The sequence below is a fragment of the Ornithorhynchus anatinus genome, chromosome 11 (genome assembly GCF_004115215.2).
Source record: "Ornithorhynchus anatinus isolate Pmale09 chromosome 11, mOrnAna1.pri.v4, whole genome shotgun sequence".
NCBI classification, from domain to species: Eukaryota; Metazoa; Chordata; class Mammalia; order Monotremata; family Ornithorhynchidae; genus Ornithorhynchus; species Ornithorhynchus anatinus.
The window spans coordinates 19,528,092-19,550,853 of NC_041738.1; the positions used below are offsets into that span (position 1 = coordinate 19,528,092).

The 22,762-nt window shown below is 45.1% G+C and overlaps 1 protein-coding gene across 2 annotated transcripts in view; it reads left to right on the forward strand.

Moving 5' to 3' along the window:
- Positions 1 to 22,762, forward strand: part of NCAPD3 (non-SMC condensin II complex subunit D3) — a 102,164-nt gene that overhangs the window by 68,976 nt on the left and 10,426 nt on the right. For both annotated transcript variants that reach the window (XM_029075524.1, XM_029075523.2), the window contains exons 23-28: positions 374 to 612; positions 4,831 to 4,910; positions 13,977 to 14,114; positions 14,454 to 14,587; positions 14,855 to 15,051; positions 16,340 to 16,450. In XM_029075524.1, the coding sequence (XP_028931357.1) occupies positions 374 to 612; positions 4,831 to 4,910; positions 13,977 to 14,114; positions 14,454 to 14,587; positions 14,855 to 15,051; positions 16,340 to 16,450 (899 nt within the window). The remainder of the gene's footprint in view (positions 1 to 373; positions 613 to 4,830; positions 4,911 to 13,976; positions 14,115 to 14,453; positions 14,588 to 14,854; positions 15,052 to 16,339; positions 16,451 to 22,762) is intronic.

The following is a 22,762-nucleotide window of genomic DNA, read 5'->3' on the forward strand; positions in this document are numbered from 1 at the left end:
CATTTTCAGCTCTATGAGTCTCCACAGTAGGCCTTGTGGATCCTCTCTGGGGAAGATGTGAAATACAAGGCTGACTTGACCATATGAGAAAGGAAGATCATTTTAATACCTATGGTCCAAAGAACTCTACCATGTAGTATTATGTCTATCATAACACCCCTCTGAGAATTTACCTTTCCTTAAGATAATCTGGAGTTTATGGTCTTTAATGTAGGTCTGTCTGGTTTTGATTTCTTTTTATTTCTTGATTGATGGTTTAACGTTAGACCGTATGCTTTTTTTGCTCAAAATGAAAGTTTAATGTGCGATAGAAATGAAGCGAAATGTCACGATGAAATAGTATATCGCTCATGGTATTCTCATCATTTTCCAGGAAAACTTTGCTTACAACATGAGGATCTTGCAAAGAAGTGTATTCCAGCTTTAGTTCGGGAGCTGGAAGTGTGCCAGGAAGTGGCTATCCGTAACAATGTAATGATTGTCTTGTGCGACCTGTGTATCCGTTACACCGTCATGGCAGATCGATACATTCCCAATATCTCTGTGTGTTTGAGGGACCCTAGCCCTTTCATCCGCAAGCAGACTCTTATCCTGTTAACCAACCTCTTGCAGGTATGTAGTGACGTCCAGTGAATACCGTAGCTATAAGCGTGCTCTCTTTGCTGCTCTCTCCCTGGAGTAGAGTGAACAGAACAAATAATGCTAATGTTGGCTTACACTCGAGAAAATTTGCAATCTTTTCCTAGAATGCAGATTTCTTTTTAACATCGTGTCTTGGGATTTAGGTTTTATAGCGTGGCTAACCAGGGGCAATTTCCATTTTGACCCTTTTCTGAGATTTTGCAGTTTCCTCTCCCTTCCTACAAATCGAGTAACATCCAAAGCATTTTATACATACCTGTTTGTGTGTGTGCTGATTATCTTGTAACTATCCCAGTGCTGGGCACATAGTAGGCGCTTAACAAATACCACAATTATCATGATTATTATCAGTAACAATAGTAATCATGATAATTGTAGTATTTGTTAAGCATTTACTATGTGCCAAGCACTGATCTAAATGCTGGAATAGGTACAGGGCAATCAGGTTGTCCCATGTAGGGCTCACACTTTTAATCCCCATTTTACAGATGAAGTGACTGAGGCACAGAGAAGTTAAGTGATTTGCCCAAGGTCACACAGCTGACAAGTGGTGGAGCCGGGATTAGAACTCACGTCTTCTGACTCCCAAGCCCGTGCTCTTTCCACTAAGCCACGCTGCTTCTTTGGTCGGCATTTGTGTAAACGGAGTTAGACCTGATTCCTGCTCTCTAGGGTTATATATTTTAAGAGTGACTGGATGTGTTAGTTTTATTCACAGTATTGCTAGTTTGACTCCAAAGCACTAGAGCCTTTATTCCTGTTCCTCTCCATATGCCCGTGTTGTTATTTCTTCGATCGTTATTTTGACTTTGGAAATTAGGAGGGAACAGAAGGTTGTCTCCCTTCCCATTGCCTAGCTGAATTCTTCCAGGATCCACTAGCATTTTATTCCCCATCACAGAATGCCATAAGGACTTCTTCATTAGCTCTCAGTCATGGGAATCTGAGCTCCACAGACTGTGGGGTTATAGGAGGTTTATTTATTTTCATACTGAACCTGCCCAGGGCAAATCTATTTTTGGAAAGTTTGTTTATGACCTGAATCCTGAAGGATCACCCTCTTTGCAGCCAAAGATAATATTTTGGCAGTCATATGCCCCTAGTACCACTTCAGAGTCTGTTCCAGACCTCCTCCCCAGTAGTAATGGCAATAGTATTTATTAAGCACTTCTCTGTCCAAAGCAATATATTGAGGAAAAAAAATCCCAGTGAGAATTAGACATGGTCCCTGGCCCTAAACGGGCTCACTGTCTAAGAATAAAGGGGGAGAGGAGACTGGAGACTGTCACATAAGTTGAGATAAAACAAGAGCACAGGAACAACATAGAAGACAAGGACAGGGATAAATGCCAAATAAAATCCAAAAAGCAGTCATTCATTCATTCAACAATATATGTTATTACTATGTGCAGAGCACTGTATTAAATGCTTGGAATGTACAGTTTGGCAACAGATAGAGACAATCCCTGCCCAGTGATGGGCTCACTAAACGAGTGACAGTCTAAACGAGGGAGACAGCAAAGTAAAACAGAACAAAACAAAAACAAGACAACATCATCAAGATAAATAGAATCAAGGGGATGTACACCTCATTAACAAAATAAATAGGGTAATAAATAATATATACAGCGTGGCTCAATGGAAAGAGCCTGGGCTTCGGAGTCAGAGGTCATGAGTTCGACTCCCAGCTCTGTCACTTGTCAGCTGTGTGACTGTGGGCAAGTCACTTAACTTCTCTGTGCCTCAGTTCCCTCATCTGTAAAATGGGGATTAAAAGTGTGTGAGCCCCAAGTGGGACAACCTTATTACCCTGTATCTCCCCCAGCGCTTAGAACAGTGCTAGGCACCTAGTAAGCGCTTAACAAATACCAACATTATACAAAATATATTGTATATTTGTATTGTATATTCCTCAGTCAGGAACTGAGGAATAATCTCAGGCTCCTCATGGCTCAGTGCCCAACAGTCATAACCACAACCCCAATCACCGCCATAGCCTCAACCTTCCCAACCTACTACACGTTGTGGAAGTGGCCTGCTGCCTCTGCCTCCATCCCTCCTCCTCAGTTGCCGCAAGGAAGGACAGGATTGAGGCCCCTGGCTGATACGCAGGAGGAGGCATGGGATCTGAACGAGTCAACTTGACTAGGTTCAGTGGTTTGGAGACCAAGGACATGTGCGGCTGTCACTTAGGTCGTTGCCCCTAGACTGTCTAAGACTGTCTAAGACGTTGCCCCTAGACTGTCTTCCTTGGCTACCTCCCTAGGAGGGCTCAGAACAGGGTCGGGTGAAAGGCTTCAGATTGAGGCCAGCAGAATGGAAGAGGTGTGGGGCAATCTTGCTCCTGATTGCCCATGTTGGGAGCTTCAAGCAAGATTGAAGGGTGAGTGGGTTTGCTGGAATGGTGTGTTTTATTCTCAATCCCAAAAAGGCAAAGCAAAGTAACATTAAAAGCTGGTGGATTTAGGATGTGTGTGGTGCCTCCCGACAAACACACACACACACACACACACACACACACACAGTGTGGTAGTAGAGGGGAGAGGTGGGGTGGTGTTTTTTTGTGGTTTGTTTTTTTTTTTTTAATCAAAGAGTTCCTTTTAAGTTTCACTTGTTCCTATTTAAAGAGTTGCTGTGGAGATTTAAAAATATGAATTCTAAATCCTTAGCATAAAAATGAAAAAGAACCAGTACCCCCATGCAGCAGCTGTCAATTGGATATCCTCATATGCTAACCTGGAGCCATCCTTAGGACTGCAGTGATGATTGTTTTGATTATGGTATTTCAGTGCTTATTATGTGTCAAAATACTGGGGTAGATGCAAGTTCAGGTCGAACACAGTCCATCTTCTCTCTCCCGGTATTTAAGTGCTTTCTTTCTATATGGTAAACACTTAACATGTAGGCACTTAACAACTTAAGCACTAAAAAACAACTTAGCATGTTAAGTGCTAGGGTAGATACAAGCCCCTGTCCCACATGGGACAGGCTAAGTAGGAGGGAGAAAAGTCTTTGAATCCCCATTTTGCAGATGAGGAAACTGAGTCACTGAGAAGTTAAATGACTTGCCCAAGGTCACACAGCAGACAATTGGCAAATCTGTGATTAGAATCCAGGTCCTCTGACTGCCAGACACATACTCTTTCCACTAGGCAATGCAGCTTCTCATCAACTAAACCAAGTCCAGCAGTCCTTGCCATCTTGCAGCAAAAGAAACTCAAACAAGTGCAAACAAGCATTATTCAAAATAAGGGTGGGTTCAGTCATCAATCAATCAGATGATGATGTTTATTAAGCAATTTCCATTTGCAGACCACTGAACTGAGTCCTTGGAAAAATACAATGAAGTGGGTAGACACAATCCCTGTCTACAGGGAGCATACAGTCTACAAGGGGAGACCAACCAGTCAATTAATTGGTAGTATTTAACAAGGGCTTACTGTGTGCAGAACACAATACTAAGTGTTTGTTGGACACTAAAATAAATTAATGATAATGGGAAATGGCATAGTCTGGGAATACATACTGAGCCTCACATGGGACAACTTGATTACCCTGTATATCCCCCAGCGCTTAGAACAGTGCTCTGCACATAGTAAGTGCTTAACAAATACCAACATTATTATTAATATGTACGTAAGTGCTCTAGGGCTGAGAGTGGGGTGAATGCCAAGTGTCTGTGGGGTACAAATATGAGTGCATAGGCTACTCAGAGGGGTCAAAGTAGGGGAAATGAGAGCTTAGGGAAGGCCTCTTGGAGGAGATGTGATATTAGGAGGGCTAGGAAGGAGGGGAAGGTGGTCTGTCGGGATATTAAGGAGGAAGGAATTCCAGGCTAGAGGGTGGGAGTGGGCAAGGGGTCAGCAGCAGGAGAGGTTAGATCAAGGTAAAGAGAGTAGGTTGGCACAAAGTGTGCAAGTTTCATTGTAGCAAGAAATCAGTAAGGTAAGACTGGCGAAGGAGAGCTGATTGAGTGCCTTAAACCCAGTGGGAAGGAGTTTTTGTTTGATGCAGAGATAGGTCCGTTCTTAGGTTGTTAGGATGACATCATGTTATAAAAGAATACAACCAATAGGGTATTTACCACAGATAAACCACAAAGAGAAATGTTTTCCCATGGGTGATCAGATGTCAAGATTTTGGCATTTTGGCTCAACGTGAAATTTGCTGCTTTGTCTCTTTCTTTAGGAAGAATTTGTGAAATGGAAGGGATCACTCTTCTTTAGATTCGTCAGCTGTCTGGTGGATTTAGACCCAGACATTGCCAGGTAAAGTATTTGCTCCCTCAGGCTAACCACTACACTCTGCTAGAGCTAAATTCCAGTATGGGCTGAGTCTCCTTTCTTTCCAACTAATTTGGCATTAAAGATAAGAGTGTACCAATCTTCAGTTTGGCAGAGGTGTACAGGAGTTTGAGCATTATATGAGAAGAAAATGTCAGAAGTGCTCTTAGTATTTACTGGACCCTCACTAAATGCAATGCACTGTACTAGAAGAAATAACCAAATTTTTTTGACAGTTTAGCCTTTAGATGAGTGCTTGGCTCACTGGTTGCAAGTTGGTTGGAAAGGAAAGGGCAGATTCTAGTGATGTTGTGAAGGAAAAACCGACAAGATTTGGTGACAGATTGAGCACGAGGGTAGAATGAAAGGGGTGAGCTGAGGTTTTGAGATTGTGAGTCAGGGAGGCTGGTGTTGTCTACAGTGAAGCGAAAGAGGGGAAGCCTTCCCAGACTGAGCCCCCCCTTTTTCTTTTCTCCTCCTCCCCTCCCCATCGCCTCGACTCCCTCCCTCTGCTCTACCCCCGCCCCACAGTACTTGTGTGTATATGTGTATATTTATTACTCTATTCCTTTTATTAATGATGTATATATCTATAATTCTATTTATTGATATTCATATTGATGCCTATCTACTTGTTTTGTTGTCTGTCTCCCCCCTTCTAGATTGTGAGCCCGTTGTTGGGTAGGGATTGTGTCTATCTGTTGCCGAATTGTACTTTCCAAGCGCTTAGTACAGTGGTCTGCAACAGTAAGTGTTCAATAAATATGATTGAATGAGTGAATGAAAGAGGACAGAGTTTGGGTGGGAACTTGAAGAGTTCTGTTTCAGACATGTTTAGATTGATTGCAGAGAAGGAGAGAGGTCAAGGCTGGAGAGGATGATTTAGGAATTATCCATATAGGGATGGCAAATCGAAGAACTGAGCCTGGAGGGACTTGCACAATTAGAGGGTGAGAGGTAATCATTCTTTGTATTTATCGAAGGCATACCGTGTGCAGAACACTGTACTGATTGCTTGGGGAATACAGCATAACAGACTTGGTAGATGGGTTCCTTGCCCATGAGGAACGTACGGTCTAGAGGGGGAGACATACATTAAAATTAATTAGAGATATGTACGTAAGTGCTGTGGGGCTGAAGGTGGGGTGAGTAAAGGTTACAAATCCATGTGCAAGGGTGGTGTAGAAGGAAGAGGGAGTAGGGGAAATGAGGACTTAGTTGGGGAAGGCCTCTTGAAGAAGATGTAATTTTAATAAGGCTTTGAAGGCGGGGAGAGTGATGGTCTGTGAGATATGAAGGAGAAGTAAGTTCAAGTCCAGAGGCAGGAGGAAGGCGAGGGGTGGGCGGCAAAATAGACTGCAAAGCTTCAAAGCTCTCCATCCCCTTGCCCCCTCCTACCTCACCTCCCTTCTCTCCTTCTACTACCCAGCCCGTACACTCTGCTCCTCTGCAGCTCACCTCCTCATGGTCCCCCGTTCGTGCCTGTCCTGCCGTTGACCCCTGGCCCACGTCCTACCACTGCTGTGGAATGCCCTCCCTCCTCACATCCACCAAACTAACTCTCTTCCCTCTTCAAAGCCCTAGTGAGAGCTCACCTCCTCCAGGAGGCCTTCCAAGACTGAGCCCCATTTTCCCTCTGCTCCTCCCCTTCCCCCGCACCCTCTGCTCTTCCCCCTCCCCCTCCCCTCAGGACTGTGCATATTTGTATATATTATTTATTACCCTATTTATTTTGTTAATGAGGTGTATATCTCCATGGTTCTATTTATCTTGATGATGTTTTGTTTTGTTCTGTTTTGCTTTGCTGTCTGTCTCCCCCATTTAGACTGTGAGCCCATTAGTGGGCAGGGATTGTCTCTACCTGTTGCCGAATTGTACATTCCAAGCGTTTAGTACAGTGCTCTGCATATAGTAAGCGCTCAATAAATACTATTGAATAAATAAACGAGATCACGGTACAGTGAGGAGCGAAGTAAGCGTGCTGGTTTTTAATTGGAAATCAGGGAGGTACAATAGGAGGGGGCAAGGTGATTGAGTATTTTAGAGCCAATTCTAAGAAGTTTCTATTTGATGCCATTGTGGTTTGGCAGTCACTGGAGGTTGTTGAAAAGTGGGGAAACCTGGACTAAGTCTCTTTTTAGAAAAATGATCTGGCCCCAGTACTGCTGCCTTTCACAGCCTGGCCGCCACTGCTGTCATCTGCCAGCGAAGCAGTGGGGAAGAAGCCACTGGAAAGTGGGCAGTTGAAGATGGTGGTCAGGGAGGGAAGATGGGGTGGGGCAAGTGTTTTGATAATGTGCCAAGCAACTAGGTCGGAAGCACAGGTGGAAAGAGTCTATTTTGAGAGGACATAGGAAATCTTCTCAAGATACTGGTGGGAAAGATGGTAGAGTCAAAGAGCGTACAGGAGGAGGGAGGGACAGGAGAGGAACGGGAGATTTTGGATGATAACACCTGATGGTTTCATTTTCTCAATAAAGTATGTGGTAAGGTCATTGGTGTGGCCTAGTGGAAAGAGCACAGGCCTGGGAGTCACTAGGCCCTAGGTTCTAATCCTGGCTCTGCCACTTGTCACCTAACGCCTTGGGCAAATCACTTTACTTCTCTAGGCCTCAGTTTCCTCATCTGTAAAATGGGGAATGACGACTGGGAGCCCTGTGTGGAACAGGGACTGGGCCCACCCTGATTATCCTGTATCCATCCTAGGACTTAGTACAGTGCCTGGCACCTAGTAAGTGCTTAACAAATACCGATATTATTAGATGGGGGAGGCAGGGGCAGAGGGTTTGAGGAGGGAGTTAAATGTCTGAAACAGCTGACGAGGGCAGTGGGTGTGAGGGTCATTAAGGATGGAGAAGTATTGGTTCTGGGTGTAGCAAAGGGCTTCATTAAAGCAGTGGAGGATGAACTTGAACAGGACAGTTTTACGGTGTGGGGGACGAAGGCAAGTGAGGAGATTTTGGTCCGAAAATGAGATTTCAGAGTTAATGAGGTTAGAGATCGTACAGTGACTAGAGACTAAGCGCATGTCCAAGTTGGTGAGTGGGTGAGGTGGGTGGAGCGAGAGGTCGGCAGAACTGACCAGTGAGAGTAAACGGGAGAAGACGAGGTCATTGGGAAAAGCCACATTAATATTGAAATCCCCAAGAACCGGTATAGTAATGGACAAGGAGAGAAGGATTGTGAGAGAGATATCAATATGGATTGGAAAGATGGAAGTGGACCCTGGAGGGCAATAAATGGCAGCAACTAGTAATTGGAGTGAGTGTTAGAGACAAATGATATGGACTTCAAAGGAGGGAAAGCAAAGGGATGGAGGGAGTGGGATGGTGTGATTTAAAAGCCCATACTCCAACTTACAGAAGGATAGATGACACTGACCCTCTTGAATATGGGTGTTTTGCCAATTGTTAATTCTTACCCTCCTTGGCTTTAGTCGTTCATCTCCATGAGGGTGAGAAGTGATTTATGACTACTTGAAGCCATGAATTGGGGAGTATAAGCTCAGAGTGGGTTTTTATAGCAGTAAGACACTAGAACATGGACGGTTGAATGTCATGGCAGAAGTGGCCAAAATAGTGGGAAAAATCCCTGTAAAACACAATTAGCTATAAAAATATCATTATCTAAACAGGTCCGACTGATTTTAGAGTTTATGGCCAGCGATATTTTACTCAGTTTCTTAGAAGCCCTTCAATTCTGGATGTAATTCCCGAGAGAACGGTTCACATGCAACAAATTGTTAATATAAGATTAATGGTCTAATTTACACTCTCCAAAGCCAAAAATACAACATTAAGCATTCCAGCTCTTTTTCCCACGAGTAATTGGGAATTGGGCCATGTTAGGCAGGCAATCGCCCTCCTATTAGATTTCACCTGCAATCCTCAGATAAAGCCCAGCAGAGAGAGCAGAATTTCCAACTGACCAGAAATCTCAATTTCCTAACTTTTCTATTTGGCTGAGTCCTGCTCCCTAAATAGTGTTTGAGAAGAGATCACGTTCAAGGCATTCAGTGGTACTAGTACTAAGGGTGATATTTATTGAGCACCAACAGAAGCCAAGGTCAGGCTTCTTGTCCATGAGGATCTTTAATGGGGGAGATGGAAAAAATATTTGCAAAATTGGAATCAGAATAAATCATTAAATATACAATTCTACACCCACATGAACATATTGCAGAGGATGAGTATAATTAAATACAGCTGTGTTAAAAGTGGTTAAGGGTCGATTTGACTCAGAGGCTTGGGAATTTATTGGAAGAATTGATGGAAGAAGTGAGACTTTATGAGGGCTCTGAAGGTAGGGCTGAGGTCTGATGGATTTGAGGTGAGGGAGCTCCAGGCTGACACTAACAGCATGAGCAAGGGGTCAGAGGTGAGCAACGTAGGAGTGGTGGCCAGTTAGGAAATGAGCTGGGGCGTGGTGGGTAGAGGGAGCCTTGAATCCAACAGTTAGGAGTTTTTAGTAGGTGCAGGGGTAGCCATTGGAAGGTTTTTGCATAGTGCAGGGGCAGCATATGTAGTGGATAGCACACAGGCCTAGGAGTCAAAAGAACCTGGCTTCTAATCCCAAATCTGCCACTTGTCTGCTGTGTGACCTTGGGCAGATCACTTCCCTTCTGCACCTCGATTACCTCTTCTGTAAAATGGAGATTAAGACTTTGAGCCTCATATGGGACATGAACTGTGTCCAACCTGATTACCTTGTATCTACCCCAATGCTCAGTACAGTGCCTGGCACATAGTAAGTACTTAGCAAATACCATCCCTCTAGACTATAAACTCGTTGTGGGCAGGGAATGTGCCTACCAACTCTCCCAAACTCTTAGCATAGTGCCCTACATACAATAGGTGCTCAATAAATTTGATTGATGCTGAGCAACATTTCAGAAAGATGTTTTGGGCTGCAAAGGGCAGAGAGAATAAAGCGGAGAGAGGCTAGGCATGGAAGCTGATAGAATAGTCAGACTGTGAAATGATGAATGCTTGAAAAAGATTGGTGGTGTTTTGGATGGAGAAAAAGGGATAGATTTGGGTGATATAATGGAAGAAAGTCTGCAGGATTTAGCAGTTGTTTGGATGTGAGAGCTAAAGGAACAGAGAAGAGTTGAGGATGGCATCCAGGTTGTGGGTTTCAAGGACAGGGAGAAGGGTTGTGTTGGAAACAAGTAAAGTATGCTGGCTTTCCAGCGGGTTTTTGGTCACGCTAAGATGAGTCTTTGGGTCCCCTCATCAAAATGGGCAGATACCACTTTAATCAACAGCTGGGATTTTCTCAATATTAGGTGCATCAACAGAGGTGCCGGTGTATAAGCTTAAGTGTTAGGGGAGCTGTTGGAAGGGGCAGCTTAATTGGAGAGGGTGGCTTTTCAGGTGGGCTTTGAAGATGGGGTAGAAAAGTCAAGAATAAGGAACTCTGAGGATGTTAAGCTTGAGAGGAGTGGAGAATGTGAACTAGATTGTAGTCGGGGGAGCGGGAAGGAGAACAGGTGAAGTGTCTTAAGGCCAGTGGATGAGAGTTCCTGCTGTTTGCAGCGAAGTAACTATTGGAGGCTTGGAGGAGGGGAAAGAGTTGTGCAGAATGACGTTTTAAAAAGATTGTCCAAGCAGCAGATTAGTAAAGAATGGAGAGGGTGGAGACTGATACTCTAGCTATGATATTGTGTGCCTGGACCAGGATTTAGGAAATGCCATCCTCAGAACCAGGGAAAGGCTACATTTCTGGATAGAAGATTCCTTTCTTCTTAGCTCAGGCAAAACACTAATGGATTTACTGTATTGCTACCGTGCATATCGAAATTTCTAGTAGTCTGAATATGGTAAAGGCATCCACAAATTAAGACTGTTTTTAAAGTCTCGCTACTTCACTGAAATTTCTCTCTTCTTCACTGAATTTCAGTGAAGTAGCTCCCTGATTGCTGACGTTGACACCTCTTCTTCGTCTTCTCGGCCTTCCCACTCCTTCCAGAAACCAACTGAAAGCCCTCTGCGTCCCTTAAAATCCTGGTTTAAGTGTGCCTTGCCTGACTCTTAAAGGAATAGGCAAATTGTCCTTCATAATCCAAACTTTTCCTCTGGTCCTAGGTTAGAAGAACAGGATCCTCCTGCAGCGGATATACTCAGAATCCCCACCAATAGGCTATTGGCCATGAAAACCAAAAGAAAGGAGAAAGCAGGAGAGGTAGAGTGGGTGACGTATCCTAGGCCTACCCTGATTTTCTTTAGGTTTGAGGCCCCTGTGTGACTGGTGCTGTCGCTGTCAGGAAGCAACCTGGGGCAAAACGTGGACTCGACTGTCCCTAAGTTACATCGAAAAGTTGAACATGGACTGGGTCCAACTTGATTAGTGGGTATCTATCTTAGTATTCATTCATTCAGTTGTATTTAATGAGCACTTACTTTGTCCAGAACACTGTAGGAAATGCTTGGGAAAGTACATTACAACAATAAACAGACACATTCCCTGCCCACAACCCACTTACCGTCTAGAGGTGGGAAGACAGGGACCAATACAAATAAATAAATGACAGATAAGTAATAATAATGATAGTATTTGTTAAGGGCTTACTATGTGCCAAGCACTGCTCTAAACACTGGGGTAGATACAAGGTAATCAGGTTGTCCCATGTGGGGCTCACAATCTTAATCCCTATTTTACAGATGAGGTAACAGGCACAGAGAAGTTAAGTGACTTGCCCAAAGCCACACAGCTGACAAGTGGCGGAGTCAGAATTAGAACCCACAACCTCTGACTCCCAAGCCCATTGCTTACCTAAGTGCTGTTGGGGGGGAAGAACAAGGGGAGCAAATCAGGGTGATGCAGAAGGGGGCGGGAGAAGAGGTGGGGGGCCTTAGTCTGGGAAGGCCTCTTGGAGGAGATGTGCCTTTGAAAGGGGGGAGAGTAATTTTCTGTCTGAATTGAAGAGGAAGGATGTTTCAGGCCAGAAGCAGGACTTGGGCTAGAGGTAGTCGGCGAGATAGGCAAGACTGAGGTACAGTGAGAAGGTTAGCATTAGAGGAGCAAAGTGTGAGAGCTGGGTTGTAGAAGGAGAGTAGCGAGATGAGGCAGGAGGGGGCAAGGTGGTGAAGCGCTTTAAAGCCAATGGTGAGGAGTCTTGTTTGATGTGGAGCAGGACCCCAAAAGTGAACCTTGAGGGCACCCGCAGTTAGGGGTTTTAGTACAGTCTCCGGCACATAAGTGCTTAACAAATACCGTAAAGAAAAAAGAAGAAAACAGTTGCTGCAGGCCAAGGAATGCAAGATTCTGTGAAGTACTTTCTTTCTATTCCACTAGGTGGGGTCCGTGCTTTTCGGAACTTCGCAACCAATTGCCAGCTTCCCGTGGATTTTAGATTTCCACTTGTCTTTACTCAGTAGGTCCCTGCATCAGGTTGGCATACACAACTTCTCCTGTTAGGAAATTTGAAGCAAGCTAAAAATGGAAGTGTTTAAACTTCTGCTCTTTTGCGAGACGTCGTAGAACTGTTTTGGAAATCTGGATTTGGTTTTTGTAGAGAAGTATAACACTAGTTTTTCAAGGCCATCCATAATGGATTTAGTTTGACCACTAATGCCATTTTTCCCCTCCAGGGAAAAGCCAGCCATATGTGACCCTTCCAAATAATGCCAATAACTTCTTACGAGGATGTTAATTTGTCTGGGGGAGAAAGGGAGGTAGAATAGTCTAATGATTTCTTTTATAATTAGTGGGGTTTATTGATGTAGTATCCTACAGGAAAATAGAACTATTACCCCTTCTATGACAAAAGCAGTTCTCTCTCTTGTTTTCAAGGCATTTGGCAGACTTGATCCATAAATCCTTACACCTCGTGCAGGCCATGGGATCGGTGCTGGCTGGCACTTGTTGGCCATATTTCCTAGGCACTCACGCTGCAATGCTGAGTGACTCAGCTTTCATTTCAGGACTGAATTTCTTATGTTGTCAGTCTCTTAACCATTAGTGGTGCTAGCTTTATTTATTTTGATGGCTCATTAAACAGGTTACTCATAGGGGGATAGAACCTGCAAGTTGCCTGAAAGCTTTTCTCATTGGTTCCCTCTATTCCTGACCTCAGAATCTGAGGAAAGTAGATGAGTATCTGACATCTTTTTGGAGGAATCACTGGACCGTAGACAATCCTAAGTCTCTAGTGGATTTCATGGATGGCTCTGACCCTCCAGGAGTACTCTTCTTCTAAGGTGACCGGCTGAGCTGTAATAGAGCATCATAGACTGGAAAATTGCATGTGGGAAGGACTGATCAGAGTTCTACTTCACAAGCCCCACTGGACTTTGGAGGCTCTCCATTAAGTCCTAACCGCCTCCGCTCTTGAGGAACACCGATGCCAGATTCTAGGAAGCCTGGGCTACCCCACCCAAAATACTGGTGTTTCCTAAGAAATTATGCTGTATGTATCCCCTAGGTAATTCTTTTCATTAAGTAAAACTTCATTTTCTTTCCTTCTGCAGCTCATCCAGGATATTGATGGGAATCCCATTCAGACCTTTGAAGTTTAGAAAAGAATCCTCTAGCCACCTCCACCACCTGCATATTTATTTATGCCCGCCCTCAGCACTTGTGCATACTTGTTTATTCAACTGGGTGTTCAAAGATTTATTCTGAATACTTATAAATACCTTTCTGTCATGCCCCCTTTGTAGACTGCAAGCTCCGTATGGGCAGGGATTGTATCTGCCAACTCTGTGGTATGGTATTTACTCGGGCATTTAAACAGTACTCTGTATACAGTAAGCCCTCAGTGAATACCACCGAGTGATTAGTCAGTTGATTCACACTGTCCTTGGATGCCAAAGAGGAAGCTGTCTCAAGGACAGGCCAAATGAAGGCCTATTGTATGGCTTCCTCTGGGCCAGGGGTTGAGTGGGCTGAGACCAGAGTAATCTTAGTTATTTATTGGTAAGGGTTGGCATAGCATTTACTCTCCTCAGCAGCCTGGACCCATTTGGAGCCTGCAGGGTTAGTGACAGAGTTTAGGCAGGACCACTCCCAGGAAATGGACCCTCTCTCTTTGCTTCTTTCTGCCTTCAGGTTTGGGGAATTCTGCCTGGTTCACCTTTTACTGAAAAGGAATCCTGTCATGTTCTTTCAACACTTCATCGAGTGCATTTTCCACTTCAACAGCTACGAGAAACACGAGAAGTATAACAAATTCACCCAGTCGGAGAGGTCAGTGATTCTAGGCTCTTTTCATTCTCCAACCATGGGAGTCGGGTGCACTTCTCTCACTGTTTTGTACGCAGTGTTTAGAGAGGTGCCAGGGATTGGGGGGCAGATTTCTGCTTTCCTGGCAGGTGTCAAGGAGAAATTCCTCTGAAGTGAGCATGGTCCCTAGGCGCGTTCCCATGAGTGACAGTGGACTCTCATTAGTGCGTTTATAGGGTTTACAGATCCTTAGGATGCTGGTAAAATACCCTATTAATGATTTGTTTACATACATATGTATCGATCCTGGTTTTGTTAAAAAAAAAAAAAAAAAAAAAGAAAACACATCCTTTTCTGCCGCAGAGAGAAGACTCTCTTTTCGCTGAAGGGAAAACCAAATCAGGATAAACGGATGCGGATCTATAAATTTCTTCTGGAACACTTCACAGATGAACAGAGGTTCAACATCACCTCAAAAATCAGCCTGAATATTTTGGGTATGCCTGATGTTTTGAGGACAGACTATGTACATTAAAATAAAATCTATGCCAATAATGGACTCAGCGGGCCTGGTTCTAATATGAACTTCCTGCTGCCTAGCAGACCCTTGCCTTCTCGTCCTCCCATGAATTGACAGTTGTTGTCTCCCCACCACGCTGATCCTCCCGGCAGCTCCGTCTGTGTCTCCCAGTGCTGTAGAATTACACTTTCTGTGGGGTGTTAAAAGTGTTTCTGGAAATGCGATCTCTCCCGCTGCCTTCCAGCCTGCTTTGTGGATGGTGTCTTGCCCCTGGATATGGAAGCCAGCGCGTTGCTCTCGGATACCTTTGCAGTCTTGAGCTCGAAGGAGATCAAACTGATGGCCATGAGGTCCAAAGTCGAAAAGGACATGCTGGAAGAGGATGAAATGGCTATGGCCAATGTTGTCATGCAGGAAGCCCAAAAAAAACTCATCTCACAGGTGAGTTTGCCCTTCCCCTTTGGAGAGTGTAATTGCTGGAAAGCATGGCCAGAGGGGAGCTGAACCACACATTTGAAGGAGGAGTTGGGATTCTGCTATCTATTCTACCTCCTGGACCAACTGAGTTGCCACCGGCCCTCTCAGACCACCCCCAGGCACTTATTGCCAGGGCTGGCGTCCTTCCTGAAAATGGGCCAGTCGGTCATTCATTTGTGAGTCTTTGAGGGGCTCTGGTAGGTAACTGTGACCGACTTCAGAGAACTACAAGGTCAATGCCGAGCGTGGTATCCGGCTAACAGCGGACCCCTGTTTAGACTGATTGTCCGGGAACAAGCAATAAGTAGCACAGGTTGGTGAATTGCTCTCAGATTCCAGAGATTCTTCCCTAAGAAGAATGCTTGTTTTGCCAAGGATTTGAAGATCTGTTTTAGAAGTAAAATATTTTATAGGCGTGCTAAATGCAGGTCTGGTGCATAATGATTTTTCTTTCCAAGAATGTGCAGGCAAACCTTTTGAGGTTGGTGTCTGGTCCTGGGGAAGGATTACCAAGGCATTATCATTTGTATCCCCTAGTGCCTGGAACCAGGGACCTAGCGAATGAAAAAAAAAATTGCTTTGCTAGCCTTGTGAAAACACAGTAGCAATATACTAATTTTGCTTAGAAAAATCTTGTTTTGCTGCCAGTGAAACAGGCCACATAATGAACTAGTTTGATTTAGAAGGAGAGGAAGTTGGCCAGATGGAAGGAATGAAGAGCCAGGGGGTTGGGTGTGGTTTCAGTTTGGACTCTTTGGCTTGACCTATAGCAGCTCATTTTGCCCCCTCACCTGGGTGCTAATTTTGGGGGGTGGAGTGTGGGGCTTTTAGGGGGAAGGAAGCAAGGTGGGGATTGGAAGTGGTTGGTGGACTTGAATGACCTAGTGGATCAGAAGGACCCAGTTTAGCCTCTTTTCATCCCATCTTAGAAACTCTCACGTCATGGTGAAGATTGTATGGGATCAGGGAGCCTGGGAGTCCAGCCTGAAAATCTGTTGCTGTCTAAACAATGGCCTTGCCCCTAAAGTTAGAAATCCATGGAGTCCCCAGTGCCCATCTCTCCCACGAAGCTGACACGTAGGCTTCCGTAAAATGGGCTGGCAAGTACCCATTCCCTTCCTACCTCATTGAACTCCCTTGTGTACCCAGTAGCGAGGGGAATTCTTGTAGAGAACATTGTCTTGGAAAGACAATCAGCCAAATCACATCGAAAAATTCGGTCTGGAATTGTTTCTTGTGTAACTAACAACAGGTTCAAAAGAGGAATTTCATAGAAAATGTGATCCCTATCATCACCTCCCTGAAGACAATGTTGGAGCAGAATAAGATCCCAGCCTTGAGGGACCTCATGAACTATCTCAGGGTAAGAGCAAGCTTTATCCGTTTTGATAGAGTTGTAGACTGATGCGGTGGGGACAAATATGGCCTGTGGAACACCTCACTACTAGGGTTTGTGAAGGGGAAAGCATTTTTCAAACCGTGGTAACAGACAGGGCCCATTCCTGTCAGTTTAATTAGTCACAGTAGCATTCACTTATGTGTTAGAGGAAGACGGGATTTTCTCCTCATAGCCACACATTCGTTCTAACTTCTCATGTAAAGTGGTGGGGTGAAAAGCGGGGTGAGGCTTTAGTGGGAAAAAAAGAAGCCTAACAGCTCTGATGAAGTCGAGCCTTTCCATTTCTGTGAGATTGCATATAGGGAAAGTTAAACCCTGTGCTGTGCTGAATGTAGAAGTATTTTAAGTGCTTGAATCGAGTTAAAATTGTGATCAACTCAACTGTTGGTCTAAAATGCTATCAACCCATTTTGGTGAGGGCAACCAAAGAGGAATCTTAGCAAGACCAAAAAACTGGTGTGATTCAAGTGAGAAGAGACAACATACTAAATCTCCTTCAGTACCTCCCTGTCCCTTTAGCACTCACATTCAATCGTAATTATTGAGCACTTACTGTGTGCAAAGCACTGTGCTAAGTGCTTGGAGGAGTACAATATAACAACAAACTGACACATTCGTGCCCCCAAAAGTTCACAGTCTAGAGGGGGAGACAGACATTAATATAAATAGATAAGTTAAAAAAAATTACAGGAATATAGAGATATATACATATGGGCTGTGGAGACGCAGAAGGGCGTGAGGGAAGAGGAGAGGAGGGGCTTAGTCAGGAAAGGCTTCTTGCAGGAGATGTGCCTTCAGTAAGGCTTTGAAGTGCAATCACACCCAATCCACAGCTAAATCTTGCTGATTCTTCATCTGAAACATTCCCTGGATTCTCCCCTTCCTCTCTTCCCAAACTATCACTAGCCTGGCTCAAGCTTTCATCATATTAGAGGTAGATTAGTGTGGCAGCCTCCTCAGTGATCACCCTGTCTCCAGTCTCTCCCCATTTGCCCCACTGCTGCCCATATCATCTTCCTGAAATGTTGTTCACCACATCCTGGTTAACCTCAACTTTCAAAATCCTCCAGGGCTCACCCACCTCTGGAATCAAACAGAAACTCTCTACTCAACTCCCTCACCCCATGTCCCTCCATCCATCTTGCACCACCAATCCCCAGGCCTGAATCACCTCCATAGTTCACTGCTCCTCCCACCCCCCAACACCTCCTGCTATAAAGCATCACTAGTAAAAAATCCAGGCACCAGGCCAACTTCATCCACATTAAATTCATCCTTGCTACGACAACTCTACCCTCTTCCTCTCGGCAGGAACAGTACGTCTCTCTCTCTCCATCGCCCCGACTCCCTCCCTCTTCTCTACCCCCTCTTCCCTCCCCACAACACTTGTATATATATGTACATATTTATTATTCTATTTATTTTATTAATGATGTATACATATCTATAATTCTATTTATTTATATTGATGCTATTGATGCCTATCTACTTGTTTTGTTTTGTGGTCTGTCTTCCCCCTTCTAGACTGTGAGCCCATTGTTGGGTAGGGATTGTCTCTCTCTTTTGCCAAATTGTACTTTCCAAGTGCTTAATACAGTGCTCTACGCAGAGTAAGCGCTCAACAAGTACAATGGAATGCATAATAATGGCATTTGTTAAGTGCTTACTATGTGCAAAGCACTGTTCTAAGTGCTGGGGAGGATACAAGGTGATCAGGTTGTCCCACATGGGGCTCACAGTCTTAATCCCCATTTTTCAGATGGGTTAACTGAGGCACAGTGAGGTTAAATGACTTGCCTAAAGTCACACCACTGACAAGTGGCTGAGCCAGGAGTTGAACTCATGACCTTTGACTCCCAAGCCCCTGCTCTTTCCACTGAGCCACGCTGCTTCTCATGCATGAATGCACAAATTCCCAATCCCAGTATGCCCACTAATTTTTTAACTCTCTCCTGAAGTCCCTAGTGCTCCCACCTGCCTCCTGCCCATGATGTTCTTGCCAGTTACTTTCTGGGCAAAATCAGAACTATCTTAGATTGTGAGCCCCCTGAGGGGCAGGGACCATGCATGGCTCAGTGGAAAGAGCCCGGGCTTGGGAGTCAGAGGTCATGGGTACTAATCCCGGTTCCACCGCTTGCCAGCTGTGTGACTTTGGGCAAGTCACTTCACTTCTCTGGACCTCAGATACCTCATCTGGAAAATGGGGATTAAAACTGTGAGCCCCACGTGAGACAACCTGATCACCTTGTATCCCCCAGCGCTTAGTACAGTGCTTTGCACATAGCACTTAACAAATACCACCATTATTATTAATTCCCACCTGTGTATTCTCTCCCAGCCCTCAGTTAAGTGTTAAGCTCCCAGTAAGCATTTAGTAAATGCTATTACTCCCATTTCTGTCAGACATGAGCTCCCCAGAGTCTCCCCTTCACTTCCCTATCTCCCTCCCATTGCCACTTATACTTTTTCATCCTTAACCATTTCTCAAGAGATCTCCTGACTGCTCTTAAAATCTCCTCCTTCTACATGTACCTCTGACCCCCATCGCCTCTCATCTTCTAAAAGTACTCGTGCCCACTCTTCATCTTCAACCTCTCACCCTTTGTTGGTTTCTTCAACTCAGTCTTCAAGCATGCACGCGTCTCCCCCCCGCCCCATAAAGACCTGCCCTGGATCCCCCTCTGTTTTCCAGCTCTCACCCATCTCCCTGCTCCCATCCCTATCCGAACTCTTCCAGTGGGGTGCGTTCTCCTGTTCTTTCCACTTCCTCTCCTCCAACTCCCTTTTTGACCCCCTTCACCCCATTCACTTCTCTGAGACTGAACTCTTGAAGATTTCTAGTGCCTTCTGCCAAGTCTTTGGATTCTATCTCAATTCTTCTCAACCTCTTGACTGCCCTTAGCGCTAGACTGCTGCCTTTTGCAGCTTTCCCCACCCTCAGTCTCTCCTCTAAAACATTCTGCACATCTCTCCCCTGCCCCACCCCCTCAGAAGCCTCCAGTGGTAACTTATTCCTCTTCAAATCAAACAGAAACTCCTGATTCTCAGCTTTGAGGAACTCAATCTGCTCCTTCCCTCCTACTTATGCATCTCCTCCCATTGTCCTCTTCATTCCTCTCAAGCTAAACTACTGACAGTGCTTCATTCTCATCTCTTCCACCTCCACATTTGCTCCTGCCCTTCTCCCAGCCAGGAACACTCTCCCACTCCAAACCCTTTAACTCTGCCAGACCTTAATGCATAGGAAATCAGATTTCTTCCAGGAAGCTATCCCCGATTAGCTTCTCAACCTTTCAAGTGCTACTTCAGCACTTCTGCACCAACCCTGCCATTAGTTAATTAATCAGTTATGGCACTTACCAAGCATTTACAGTGTGCCAAGCACCGAGGTAGACACAAACACAACAGATCGAGGTAATCCCTTTCCCGTGGGGCTCTAGGTCCAGCTAGGTAACGACAAAGGTAACAGTGGATGGCCACGACAAACAACCAACATAAAGTCAAGGAGATGACGTCAAGGCGAGTAAAAATTTGGATTGTGGTGGGTGGGAGTTCTCATACACTCCACTGCTCCAAGTAAACAGGCCTTGGTTACAAGTCATTGCAACATCCTGGGATTCTAAAGTCTGTGAAGGGAGTCTTTCCCTCACCGGTGCCCTGAACTTTTGGGAGATGTTGATCTGGGCGCTGGTGGTGTGACAGGCCCCCAGAGATCGGGTCTTAAGCGGGCCCCAAGCCACATGTGCCTCAGTCCTGCAGTGTTGGAGGGAGCTCTAAATGAAGCCACATCCTTCCCAAATGTGCCTCGGGTTGCCACTGGATCCTCCCTCTGCTACCTTGTAAAAGGGGCTGCTGGGAGTGTGGATGGTCAATGGCTGTATGTGTGTGTGTATAGAGAAGAGCAGCGTGGTCTAGTGTCAAGAGCATGGGCCTGGAGTTAGAGGACCTGGGTTCTAATCCCCGCTCTGTGATGTGCCTGCTGTGTGACCTTGGAGAAGTCGCTTAACAGCTTTGTGCCTTAGATAGCTCATCTTTGAAGTGGAGATTCACTACCTTTTTTTTAAAAAAAAAAATGGCATTTGGTAAGCTCTTACTGTGTGTCAGGCACTCGACGATGCACTGGGGTAGATACAAGTTAATCATGTCCCACGTGGGGCTCAGAGTCTTAATCCCCCTTTTACAGATGAGGTAACTGAGGCACAGAGAAAGTGAAGTGATTTGCCCAAGGCCACCCAGCAGACAAGTGGCAGAGCCAGGATTAGAACCCAGGTCCTTCTGACATCCAGGCCCGTGCTCTATCCAGTAGGTCATGCTGCTTCTCGGCATGTTCTCCCTCCTACTTAGATTGTGAGCCCTGTGTGCGATGGACTGTGTCTGACCTGATTATCTTTTATCTTCCCCAGCCCTTAGAACAGTGCTTGATACATAGTAAGTGCTTAACAAATACCACGATATTATTATCATTATTGTTATCATTATTTTTATATTTGTCTCCCTGATTTGAGTGAAAGCCCTCTGTGGGCGGGGACCGTAACCTGTACTAAAAAGTCATTTCCCAAGCATTTAGTACTGCGCTCAATAGGCACTCAGTAAATACCATTACCACCACCATCACTATTTCTACCACTGGTCCTCCTATTATGATAGCAGCTACCTACTCGGCAACTAGGAACTGCCATCTACTCAATGTTGGGCGATTATTTGGGCCACCCACCTCCGCCGCCCCAAATGGTGCCAAGCCTACCTCCGCTGCACCATCACAGCCCCCAGCCCCCACCAGATCCAGATCCATCACAGGAACACCACGAGGACAAAGCAGCTGTGTGAGCCCTTCCGAAATTTCAGAATGTCGGGATTGGGGTTCGTGATGCAGTGGCTGTCAAGACGTTTGGACTCTGAACAGCCCTGCCCAGGCAATGAGGAGGTTGAACCCATAACTCATATGGTATTTATTCTAGTTTTTGCCTTTTTATAGGGTTTTTCCATTTTCTGTGGTTTCATCTCTCCTATTCTTATGTCTCCAAATCCTTCCCCCACCCCATAATTTTTAGGTGGAGCTCCTTGAGAGTGGCAGGACTTTGTCTGACTTTTATCTGTGTACTTCTTCCCAGCAATCGGTAGAGTGCTTTATACTTTATGGAAGTTACTTAATGACTGTTAACTTAACGCGGCCTCTGCTTTCACCACTAATCAATAGGCAGGTCATATACTTTGCCCACTCCTGCTCCAGTGGTTAATGGTTCAGCAGAAGGCTGAGTTTGGGATTTTGGTGTACCAGAGCTTGGCAATATTTTCAAGTCTGAGAGAAGCCAGACTTCTCTTTGACCGACTCTCTGTCCTCTGACAGTGTGCAGAGGGAGCTAAAGTAACCCGTAGTTACTTGGGAAAACAGAACTAAATTTCGTTTAAAAGAAAAGATTTCTCCTCCCTTTGCAACGTGATCTCTTCTTCTAATGCCCGGAATCTTTTTGTGAGTGCTGAAAGAAAAGCCTCCTGGTGCATCTTCCAAGTTTAGTTGGGTTTAAGCGCCTCCCAACTCATTTTTCCTTCCTATGTAGATGACCAGGCACTCTTGAGTTCCCCTACTCTTGTCCTGCCTCTCTAGCAAACCTACTTCCTGAGCCCCGTTCTCATCTTTCCTGTCTATCTGGCCCGTTGCTCATGTACTCCCTTCTGTGTTGAGCTCCCTTCCCTTCATTCAAGTCCGCCAGTCCACAGCTCTCCTCTTCTTCAAAGCCTTTCTGAGGTCACACCTCCTCCCTGAGGCCTTCCTTGGTTAATTTTTCTACCTTGAAGCAGCATGGCATAGTGGATAGAGCCTGGGAGTCAGAAGGTCATGGGTTCTAATCCCAGCTCTGCCACTTCTCTGCTGTGTGACCTTGGGCGAGTCACTTCACTTCTCAGCCCCTCAGTTACCTCAGCTCTAAAATGGGGATTGAGACTTTGAGCTACATGGGAACGGGTGCAACCCGATTTGCTTGTATCCACCCCAGCGCTTAGTACATAGTACTGCTGGCATGCAGTAAGCACTTAACAAATACCATCATAATTATTAGTAGTAGTACCACCTCAGCAGTCTGGCACCCCTCTTATGTACTTTCCCACCCGTAGCTCTATTATATACATAGATTTCCATATCCTGCTAGTTAAGCACTACATTTATATTTACATTTATGTTCTTTCCTTTCTCCTCTTCTTTCATTTAATATGTGCGTCTGTCTCTCCCCACTAAGCTGGAAGTTCATGGAGGAGAGGGGCCATGTCTTTTAACTCTTG